Source organism: Eriocheir sinensis, chromosome 29 (genome assembly GCF_024679095.1).
Source record: "Eriocheir sinensis breed Jianghai 21 chromosome 29, ASM2467909v1, whole genome shotgun sequence".
Lineage (NCBI taxonomy): Eukaryota > Metazoa > Arthropoda > Malacostraca > Decapoda > Varunidae > Eriocheir > Eriocheir sinensis.
Genome location: NC_066537.1, coordinates 5527633 through 5540182, shown reverse-complemented (window position 1 = coordinate 5540182; position 12550 = coordinate 5527633). Strand labels below are relative to the sequence as shown.

The following is a 12550-nucleotide window of genomic DNA, read 5'->3' as shown; positions in this document are numbered from 1 at the left end:
GGTCATTAAACTAGCCCTGGAAATGCCCACAACCTACATGAAAGCCTTGGCAAATGTGCGCGTGTGAGCCCCGCTTCCGCCTCACGTCAACTATTTCCAAGGCTGATAAGGAAGTTAATCGGGTTTAAATAATTGTTTTCGTAATTGTAATATACAGAAGGGTTAAACTACTACCAGGGTCATTAAACTAGCCCTGGAAATGCCAACAACCTCCCATCGACTATTTCCCAAGGCTGATAAGGAAGTTAATCGGGTTTAAATAAGTGTTTTTTAATAGGGTACAGAAGAAGGGTCAAACTACTACCAGGGTCATTAAACTAGTCCTGGAAATGCCCACACCCTCCCTTCGACTATTTCCCAAGGCTGAAAGAGAAGTTAATCGGGTTTAAATAAGTGTTTTCATGATCGTGGTATACAGGAGAAGGGTCAAACTACTACCAGGGTCATTAAACTAGCCCTGGAAATGCCCACAACCTCCCATCGACTATTTCCCAAGGCTGATAAGGAAGTTAATCGGGTTTAAATAAGTGTTTTTTAATAGGGTACAGAAGAAGGGTCAAACTACTACCAGGGTCATTAAACTAGCCCTGGAAATGCCCACAACCTCCCATCGTCTATTTCCCAAGAGCTGAAAAGAAAGTTAATCGGGTTTAAATAAGTGTTTTTTAATAGGGTACAGATGAAGGGTCAAACTACTACCAGGGTCATTAAACTAGCCCCGGAAATGCCCACACCCTCCATGAAAGCCTTAAGAAATGTGTGTGCTAGCCCCGCCTCGCACGTCAACTCTTTCCCAAGGCTGATAAGGAAGTTAATCGGGTTTAAATAAGTGTTTTCGTAATTTTAATATACAGAAGAAGGATTAAACTACTACCAGGGTCATTAAACTAGCCCTGGAAATGCCCACACCCTACATGAAAGCCTTAAGAAATGTGTGTGCTAGCCCCGCCTCGCACGTCAACTCTTTCCCAAGGGATGATAAGGAAGTTAATCAGGTTTAAATAATCGTTTTCGTAATTGTAATATACAGAAGAAGGGTCAAACTACTACCAGGGTCATTAAGCTAGCCCTGGAAATGCCAACAACCTCCCATCGACTATTTCCCAAGGCTGATAAGGAAGTTAATCGGGTTTAAATAATTGTTTTCGTAATTGTAATATACAGAAGAAGGGTCAAACTACTACCAGGGTCATTAAACTAGCCCCGGAAATGCCCACACTCTCTCATCGACTATTTCCCAAGGCTGATAAGGAAGTTAATCGGGTTTAAATAATTGTTTTCGTAATTGTAATATACAGAAGAAGGGTCAAACTACTACCAGGGTCATTAAACTAGCCCCGGAAATGCCCACACCCTCTCATCGACTATTTCCCAAGGCTGATAAGGAAGTTAATCAGGTTTAAATAATTGTTTTCGTAATTGTAATATACAGAAGAAGGGTCATTAAACTAGCCCTGGAAATGCCCACACCCTACATGAAAGCCTTGGCAAATGAGTGTGAGTGAGCCCTAAAATGTGATATGGGTAAGGGGCACGTGTCCAAGGAAATGTATGTACCTATGTATATTTGACTTGATATTAATATGGCGGGAGGAATAGCTCACTGTGGGTGTACTCTCTCGTCAGTGATATGGGCAAGGGGTGGGGAAGATAATAATAATAATATGTTTTTATTTAGGGTCAAGGCACTATCTCTCTCTCTCTCTCTCTCTCTCTCTCTCTCTCTCTCTCTCTCTCTTCCATTGTTATAATATCACTCCGTTAGAGGGTGTGGCCTATAACAAAACGGTACAATAGTAGAAGTAGTAGTAGAAGTAGTAGTAGAAGTAGTAGTAGTAGTAGTAGTAGTAGTAGTAGTAGTAGTAATGAGATCGAAGGGAGGAAATGTGGAAAAAAGGAGGAAAAAAAAGAGATAATGATTAAGGAGTGTAAAAATAAAGAAAGGAAGGAAAAGTTGAACACGAGAGGAAGGAAGAATATGAAGTAAAGAAAAAATAAATAGATAAATGAATTCAACTTAAGACTGATAATTTTACCACTACTACTACTACTACTACTACTACTACTACTATATCACTCGGATTTACTCCTCTTCCTTCTCCTCCTACTACCACTACTACTACTACTACTACTACTACTACTACTACTACTACTACTACTACTACTACTACTACTACTACGACCACTACTTTACTATTGCAGATGGAGTTTCATTATCTCCCAGATGTAACTGAAAGCGATTTAGACGACCTGGTTCCCATTTTGCAGGTGAGCTAACTCTCTCTCTCTCTCTCTCTCTCTCTCTCTCTCTCTCTCTCTCTCTCTCTCTCTCTCTCTCTCTCTCTCTCTCTCTCTCTCACAGATGTGTTTGTGAATAAAAGTTTCAATCAATCTCTCTCTCTCTCTCTCTCAATCTATATCTTTTTCCTTTCCTTCCTATAGTAACCTCTCTTAATCTACCCCTCTCTCTCTCTCTCTCTCTCTCTCCTCTCCTCAGCTACTCCTAACGCCCAGGCCTCGCTCGGTGGTACACGTTGAGCAGCTGATCCGAGTGCACATCGATGAGGAGGACTGCTGTTACCCTTACGGCGGTGAAGAGTGTTGCTCCCGGTTAGCTTGCTGTAGCCTGCACCTCCCCTGCTGCGATGGAAATGATAAATGATAATGGTCGACCAAATGTTAACGCGCCAATGTTTAACTGGGTGCCTACATGAGTGATTTATTAACTGCTGCAAACTGAACCTGCCGACTGACTGATTGACTGACTTATACGAACTTACTGAAAACTGATAATGACACCTGATTTCGACTGATTTGACCTGTTGCTGACGTTATGGGCCGTAAGATAACTGAGCCAAAGATGGAAGGAGAGATGGACTGACTGACTGACTGACCTGACCTGTTGCTGACGTTATGGGCCGTAAGATAACTGAGCCAAAGATGGAAGGAGAGATGGACTGACTGACTGACTGACCTGACCTGTTGCTGGCGTTATGGGCCTGAAGATAACTGAGCCAAAGATGGAAGGAGAGATCGACTGACTGACTGACCTGACCTGTTGCTGGCGTTATGGGCCTGGAGATAACTGAGCCAAAGATGGAAGGAGAGATGGACTGACTGACTGACCTGACCTGACCTGACCTGTTGCTGACGTTATGGGCCTGGAGATAACTGAGCCAAAGATGGAAGGAGAGATGGACTGACTGACTGACCTGACCTGACCTGTTGCTGACGTTATGGGCCTGGAGATAACTGAGCCAAAGATGGAAGGAGAGATGGACTGACTGACTGACCTGACCTGACCTGTTGCTGACGTCATGGGCCGTAAGATAACTGAGCCAAAGATGGAAGGAGAGATGGACTGACTGACTGACTGACCTGACCTGTTGCTGGCGTTATGGGCCTGGAGATAACTGAGCCAAAGATGGAAGGAGAGATGGACTGACTGACTAACTGACTGACTTAGCAATATGACAACTGACTTACTGACCGGATTAGTTACTAACTTTTTGATACCTGAAACTGAACCTGCCCTGCTGCCTGATTGACTGACTTACGAACTTACTGAAAACTGAAATGACACCTGACTGACTGACTGACTGAACTGACTTGACCTGTTGCTGACGTTACGGGCCTGGAGATAACTGAGCCAAAGATGGAAGGAGAGATGGACTGACTGACTGACTGACTGACTAATAACTGAAATGACAACTGACTTACTGACTGACTTACCAATATGACAACTGACTTACTGACCGGATTAATTACTATAACTTTTTGATACCTGAAATGACAACTGACCGAGTGGATTACTGATCGACTGACTTGACAAATAAAATGATCGATTGACTGACTGATCGACTGACTTGCTACTGACAATATATGACATGTGAAATGACTTACTGACTTACAATATGACAACTGAAATGACCCTGAGTGACACGACTGGCTGGCCTACTAAAAATATAACAACTGATTTACTGACTAGCTGACTACGGACTGGCATACAGACAACTGACTTACAATATGACAGACTGAAATGACCGACTGACTGACTTACCGACTTACTGACAATGTGACACCTGAATTACCGACTCACTCTATACTTACTAAGGATACTAACAAATGACTTACTAACTTACTATTAATAATGTCAACCGAATGACTGTGCTGATGAGTGAAAGAAAAAAAATATAATAAGAAAATAAAAATAATTGGACGTATAATCATTAGTTTTATTACAGAAGAAAATAAAGAAGTAATGAATGAATATAATTAAGAAATGTTGAATTAGATAAATAAAATGAAAATACCAATGGAAATTATAATATATATGAGTAATTATATAGATATTATAGTGAATTTTTATCCCCCCCCCCCCTCTCTCTCTCTCTCTCTCTCTCTCTCTCTCTCTCTCTCTCTCTCTCTCTCTCTCTCTCTCTCTCTCTCTCTCACACACACACACGTACAATCACTTATACATACATACACACGCGCGCAACAATACATGAACACACACACACACACACACACACTTACAATCACTTATACATACATACACACGCGCGCAACAATACATGAACACACACACACACACACACACACACACACACACACACGCACACACGCAAAAACAACAAGGAAGATCAAGGAGGAAGACTTCTTCAAGGACGTGCGGGCACAGATCCCCCCTCTCTCTCTCTCTCTCTCTCTCTCTCTCTCTCTCTCTCTCCCCTCTTGTCTCTTTCTTAAAATTCCAAAGGTGGGTCAGTCTATGAGTCATCAGTGACGTATATAAGGGTTGACAGATACCACTACTACCACTACTAGATACTACTACTACTACTACTACTACTACTACTACTACTACGACTACATAATCTAATTCATTTATGTATTTCGTTCTTTCATTATTTCCAAAGGCCAAAGAGATCATGAGCTGCAGTCGAGTTCTCATGAGAGTTTTCGTAGGCTCATGGCACAGAAGGAGGGTCAGTTAAACTACCACCAGGGTCATAAAACTACCCCTGGAAATGCCCATGCACAGCTTTTACGAAAATCTTGTCCAATATGTTTATGAATATGGACCAAAGAGTTTACCCAAGAGAGAGAGAGGAGGAGGAGGAGGAGGAGGAAAAGACAAACTGACAACCAACCAGTGACATCATCATTGTAGGAAGTCACCCTCAACCCCTGGGGAAGGATACCAATAGCTCGCCGCTCTCAGTCCTCTCTCACACCACCAACCGACAGCAGTGAACCCGCGCAGGAGGAGAAGGTATCAAGGTCCTGCACTCCTTCTGCGCCTTCGTCGGATAGAAATACTACAAGAACTAGGATATTGGAGACTGCTGTGTGATATTGTGTGTGTGAGAGAGAGAACAGTGCAGGAGAAGGAGCAGAAGAAGGAATCCAGCACCTTTATACGCATTTCTACAGCGCCTTCGTCGGGTAGAAATACTGCAAGAACTACACGATATTGAAGTCTTTTGTGTGATCCTGTGTGTGTGAGGATACGGAAGACAAGGAATTAAGAAGGAGAGAAAAGATTGATTGATTAGGAATTAAGAAGGAGAAAAGATTGATTGAATTACACGATATTGAAGTCTTTCGTGTGATCCTGTGTGTGTGAGACAAGGAAGGAGAGAGAAAAGTGTGATAACATAAATAAACGAAATGAGTAAACACTAGAAGATATAATGTCTGTTGTGAGATAGATAAGGAAGAAAGGAATAAGACAGAGGAGGAGAAGAGAATAGGAGAGATAGAAAAAGATGAAATAATAAACTTTTAATTCACATGTTCTCTTCCACTTACGAGAAAGAAACATTGAGAAAAAAAGTTATATATGTTAGTACAAGTGTGAGATAAGAAAGTAAGGAAATCATAACACCATTTCTTCAAGAGGAAAAGTGACTGAATCATCACCACCACCACCACCACCTTCATCACCACCACCAGCGTCACCACCACCACCACCATGACCCACCAAGCCATAGAGAGCGATGCAGAATGGATTGGAGTTGATTTCGGTGAGAAGGTAGTTGAGTTAAATAGATAGATGAATAAATGAGAAAATAATAACAATAATAATAATAATAATAATAATAATAATAATAATAATAATAATAATAATAATAATAATGATAATAATAAAAGTAGCTACTACCTCTACAACTACTACTACTACTACTGTTACTTATGAGAGAGAGAGAGAGAGAGAGAGAGAGAGAGAGAGAGAAAACCCTGTATGATTCACGTCCCAAGAGGCGTTTTTGTCTCTCTCTCATATAAACAGAAGCCAATCGAAATTAAGGCTACAAGAATAGCAAACACTCTCTCTCTCTCTCTATAAACAGAAGCCAATCGAAATTAAGTACAAGAATAGCAAACACTCTCTCTCTCTCTCTCTCTCTCTCTCTCTCTCTCATATAAACAGAAGCCAATCGAAATTAAGGCTACAAGAATAGCAAACACTCTCTCTCTCTCTCTCTCTCTCTCTCTCTCTCTCTCTCTCTCTCTCTCTCTCTCTCTCTCTCTCTCACACACACAATCACTTACATACTAACACACACACTCACTTACACACACACACACACACACCACACACACACACACACACAATCACTTACATACTAACACACACACACACACACACAAGGAAGAAGGAAGGCTGTAACTGTTACCTCACAGAACAAACAAACAAAGAAGAGAAAGATACACAAATAGGAGGAGGAGGAAGAGGAGGAGGAGGCAAGGATATGGAAGGTCAGGCATCACAGACAGCTGGCGGTGCAGAGAAAACACACACACACAAAAAAAGGAAAAGAAAAGAAACCGAAAAAAAGTTGAAAAGATGAGGACGAAGAGGAAGGACTGTAGTAGTTTTAGCAGTAGTAATAGTGTAGTAGTAGTAGTAGTAGTAATAGTAATAGTAGTAGTTGTAGTAATAGTAGTAGTTGTAGTAGTAGTAGTAGCAGTAATAGTTGTAATAATAGTAGTAGTAGTAGTAGGACAGGTAAGGAATGTAATCTAATTCACCTGTCCAACCGTACGTCCTCTTACCTTTGAAATCAATTAGTATTCTTCGTCACACACACACACACACATACATTTATCTCACGTATGTTGGTACCCCCCCCCCCCCCACACACACACACCTTCTTTCTCTCTGTCTAGAAGTAGTAGTAGTATTTATTGTTGTTGTTGTGGGAAGCTGGAAAGAGTTTAATTCCCATGTAATTTTGGCCGATGAAAGACTGGAAGGGATGAGGGGGGAAGGGTAATCCGGGGAACTCACACTCAAGTATAACAAGCAACGGAAGTGTGTGTGTGTGTGTGTGTGTGTGTGCGCTGGAAAAAACCGAGGAAGGGTGAGAGAGAGAGAGAGAGAGAGAGAGAGAGAGAGAGAGAGAGAGAGAGAGAGAGAGAGAGAGAGAATTTAAATTAATGTATATATGTATATGTATCAACGTACGTATACTCCCTAAATGTGTCTGTCTGTCTGTGTGTATATAAAAAAAAAATCTATGTATGTATGTGTGTATGTATGTATGTGTACGTGCGTGTGGATGAATGAGGTACGTGAGAAGGTGAGGCGATGGATGACTATAGGAACGGCGGAAGGAAATACTGGAGGAGGAGGAGGAGGAGGAAAGGAAGGAAAGGAGGAGAATGCGTGAGTGAGTCAATGAGTCTCCAAGAATCATATAAGTACCCCGTTACGTTAGTCTCTCTCTCTCTCTCTCTCTCTCTCTCTCTCTCTCTCTCTCTCTCTCTCTCTCTCTCTCCGCAAGGAATCTCACTGGGTATCAAAAGCTTACAATACATTAAAATACATTACATTACAATACAATACCTTCAAATTTATTACGTTACAATAAGAGCAGTGAATCAGCATACTGTAATTGAATCTTCTTATCAAGCTACTGGAAACTATCTGGTAACAAGCGATTTTCTATACTTTGAACATTATGATCTTGACTCAGCCCTGTAACAATATGAATAGGTAAGGTCACACACACACACACACACAAACACACACACACACAAATACACACACATCCGTTTCCGCCCTTATGGATAGTTTAACAAAGAACCGCATAATTTTACCCCTTTTTTTAACCTTTGAAATAATGGACTTGGCGTATTATTATTATTATTATTATTAGTAGTAGTAGTAATAGTGGTAATAGTGGTAGTAGTATTAGTAGGTGTAGTAGTAGTCTCTCTCTCTATCTATCTATCTTTTCAATAGTAACATGAAATACAAGAAGGAAAAGACTAAATAATAATAATAATAATAATAATAATAATAACCCACAGAATTCGGAGGGGCAACAACCACCACCACCACCACCACCCCACGACCCCCACGACCCGCGTCACGCCCACGGCCAATACCCCGCCCATCCCTGCCCGGCCCAAGACACGACGCTCCGGAGAGGGAACCGTCCAGCCCCAAGGAAGACGGGGGCAGCATGGGCGTGGTGGCTGGGGCGGTGGGCGGCGTGCTGGGTGTGCTACTGCTACTTCTGGTGGTCTACATGTTGGTGCTACGGCGGAAACTGTCCAAGGTGAGAGAGAGAGAGAGAGAGAGAGAGAGAGAGAGAGAGAGAGAGAGAGAGAGAGAGAGAGAGAGAATCTGTGTCCTCGCGCCGTTAGTCAGACATGTGAGAGAGTGAGAGGGGCAAAAAGTGAAAGAATGGAGAGAGAGAGAGAGAGAGAGAGAGAGAGAGAGAGAGAGAGAGAGAGAGAGAGAGAGAATCTGTGTCCTCGCGCCGTTAGTCAGACATGTGAGAGAGTGAGAGGGCAAAAGTGAAAGAATGGAGAGAGAGAGAGAGAGAGAGAGAGAGAGAGAGAGAGAGAGAGAGAGAGAGAGAGAGAATGTGTCCTCGCGCCGTTAGTCAGACATGTGAGAGAGTGAGAGGGGCAAAAAGTGAAATAATGGAGAGAGAGAGAGAGAGAGAGAGAGAGAGAGAGAGAGAGAGAGAGAGAGAGAGAGAGAGAGAGAGAGAGAGAGGTTTTGCAAGCAGACAGGCAAGCGGACACGACCTTGAATTTTAGTTAAATGGACATTGCCGTCACCACCACAACCATTACCAACACTACCACCACCACCACCATCACTAGCCTCGCCACCATCCCCATGACAATAATTTATTTGCGATGCAATTTCTGCCCGCCGCCTCCCTCTCCCTCATCATCGACTCACCAAGGGCAGCGGTCATTGTATAATACGGCCTAACGCTTTAATAGTGTGTGTGTGTGTGTGGTCATGTCTCTATCATGCCGTGCCTGCATGTGTCTGTGTGCCTGTACCACCTGAGTAACACCTCTCCCCCCGCCCCCACCCAGGCGAAGAACAACGGGCGCGCTTCGAGTTACCAGCTGCGCGTGGCGGACGTGGCGCACCTGTCCCACCTGGACGAGACCTCCAACACCTACGTCAACACCACGGACCTGCAGAAGTTGGTGGCTTCCGTCAGAGCCAAGGACAAGTCCTCCGAGGGCCGCCTGCCCACCCCGCCCCGCCTGCTGCACCAGACCCCCGCCCCCTACCGCTCTGCTGCCCTTCAACCCGCCCAGCAGGGGGACGCCCTGGTGCTGCGCGCCCCCATGCCGCCCCCGCACCCCGCGGTGACGCCAGTGCTGCCCCCGCCGCCGCAGGCCGTGCAGGAAGAGGTCATGTACAGTAATCTGCAGGAGTGCGCCGCCCCGCTGCACGCCACCCTGCCCTTGAAGGCCCCGAAGACCTCACCGCTGCCGCCGCCGCCCGCCAAGGACCCAAAACCTGCCGTGATGCAGCCCGCCCGCCCCGCCCCCGCCCCCCCGAAGGCCAGCAGCCCGCCGCCCCTGGAAAGTGACGCCCCCAGTCCCATCCCCGCCCCTACAAAGCCCAGCGCACCCCCCCTGGCCAATGACGGACCCAGCTCAGTTCAGCGAGTCAAGCCAGTCAAGCCCGTGCCGCCCCCCGCCGCCCCCAAGCCCGGGAAGACAACCGGGGTCGGCGCCAAGCCCCCGCCGCCCAAGGTGCCCCTGCTGCCCAAACCCGGCAAGGGCAGGGGGCTGCCGCCCCTCAAGATGGCACTGCACGGCGCGGGGGGCGCCGCGACCCCCGACACTGCCTGCTCCACGCCGGACACGGCCACCAGCATGCTGAGCCCCGCCGCCACGCCCCCCGCGGGCCAGCCAGACCCCGGCGTTGGCTCCATCAGCGCCAAGATTGCCATGCTGGAGGGCCACATGCGCACGGCGGGGGGTGCTGCGCCGTGGGTGGGGGGCGGCAGGCCCTGAGAGACTCAGTAGCCTGGTAGCAGGGCCACAGGAAGTCACGGACACGGCTAGCCAATGGGAGCCGCCCCAGGTACGTTGGGGACCCATGCATGACGCACGTCCTGGCCGCGGACTTTCCTGCCCGCCCTTCCCTCGGCGCTGTGTGTCGCGGTGACGCCGGAGACTCCCGGACCCAAATCTTTGTTCGGCCTTGCCTGGCCCGGCCCAAGACGCCTCTCTACCAACGGGCGTGCAACAGACAGCGGCGATGCTGACGCGGCCCTCCGCCTCCACGAGTCAGCGGTCCTTCACCCCTCACCCCGGCACTCACCCCACCACTAACTACCTCTTCCTCCTTGTCTCGGGCCCAGCGGGTGCCGCCAGCCATAGGCGAGGCACACCCGTGGACGGACGAGGACATATTTAGCTGACACACGAGCGTGGCGGACGCGGACAAGGACACGTCTACGTCAGATACATGAGTTGTACAGACGAGGATATCGGCACTTTGTGGATACGGACACGGACGCGGTGGTTGATTGTTTGCGGATGAGGCGGGCGTGGATGTATGTATCTATGTTAATGAGGCTGTTCCGTGCACAAAGAGGCCACCATAGCCCTCCCTCCCTCCCATATAGTCAGCTGGAGGGAGGAAATGACAACACAGTATTACCACGCTAAGTCCTACGCACCACCTATTTATTGAGAGAGAGAGAGAGAGAGAGAGAGAGAGAGAGAGAGAGAGAGAGAGAGAGAGAGAGAGAGAGAGAGAGAGAGAGAGTATATATAACTATATATACGCTTGTTGATTACTCCTAAGATACCTGTATACCTACATACCCTTATAAATAATATCCTAGTGTTATGTTATATAGTCCCAGAGTGGTGCCATATATATCTGTTACTTCGTATGTCAAGGCATAGCGTCTGTGATATGTTATTCCCAGGTTGGTTATGCGTTAAAATACAGTATTAATCGAGTGTTAGTGTTTAATTTATTCACCTTAATTACTTCCCCGTGTATAGAGCGATATCTTGTTTCCTACTTAACTAAATACCCTTGTTGGCACGTATGTTTTCTGATTAACCTTCAAACTTCCCGGAAAATCACATGTTAGTATAGAGATTAACCCGGTAGCAGCGATGGGCCAAATTTGTGGCTTTACCGTGTAGCAGCGACGGGCCAAATTTGTGCCATGATATAAACCCCCCAAAATAGATGATACATAATCTGATCACAAATGCTTTGAAATATATTCTGAAATGGTTTGTGTGAGTGGTGATTTTTTCTAATTTTTCTTGCTTGGAGGGACCATTAAGAGAAACATGATCCCCGCTGCTACCGGGTTAAAAACAAATGTGGAAATGGCGTTGAAATGTGTGTGGGAACCCGTGTAACCCGCATCGCTAACACTGTCTAAGCATCAATGAGTTATAAAGTAAAAATAAAGTAACTACGATGATTTTAAAACCGAGAACCACACGAGTTAGTATAGTGATTAAAACAAGTGTGGGAACCCGTGTAACCCGTACCGCTAACACACTCTATAAGCTTCAATGTGTTATAAAGTAAATTAAAAAAGTAACTACGATGATTTTAAAACCGCAAAAACCTTATGGATACTCATCTTTCAGGAGCACGTACAGATCGAGTTCCTTCCACCAGTGTTATCAAGCAAGCACTATATATACACAATGTTCTATGTTCTGCACCACTTCAGGGTGTATTCAGTACCTCTGGGGGGGCTTGGGGGCAGCGTGGTGTTCCCCTGGGGCCATACACACAACACAACCACAGGGGTGACTCGTGAAAGCCGCCCATTATCAGCTGACTTCTTCTTCTTCTTCTTCTTCTTTTGACCTTCTTATTTACACACTTTCCTTTGATTGACTGATTGATTGGTAGTTTATTGTTGCAAGTAAACAACAAAGGAGAAGGGAGGAGCATGCCACACCAACAAGCTCAAAGGCAACTTACTTAACCCGGTATCAGCGACGGGCCAAATTTGTGCCATGATTTAAACTCCCAAAAATAGATGATAGCCTATATATAAACTGATCACGAACGCTTTGATATATATCGTGAAAGGGATTGTGTGAGTGGTGATTTTTTTCTCGTTTTTTCTCGTTTAGAGGGAGCAGTAAGAAACATGATCCCCGCTGCTACCGAGTTAAATAAAGACAAATACACAATAGGTAAATAAAGCTTCTCCAGTGATATGTAAACTTTCCCTTCACTAAAATAATACCAACTAGCTAAGAGGATTGATTATGT

General features: G+C 45.4%; 1 protein-coding gene across 1 annotated transcript; it reads left to right on the top strand.

Annotated features, from left to right (window-relative positions):
- Window positions 1–5212: 5212 nt before the first annotated feature.
- LOC127004853 (uncharacterized) lies at window positions 5213–11256 on the top strand. The gene is made up of 3 exons (XM_050873034.1): window positions 5213–6032; window positions 8326–8576; window positions 9358–11256. The coding sequence occupies exons 1-3, from the start codon at window positions 5981–5983 to the stop codon at window positions 10294–10296; spliced, it is 1242 nt and encodes a 413-aa protein (XP_050728991.1). The 5' UTR covers window positions 5213–5980; the 3' UTR covers window positions 10297–11256.
- Window positions 11257–12550: the final 1294 nt, after the last annotated feature.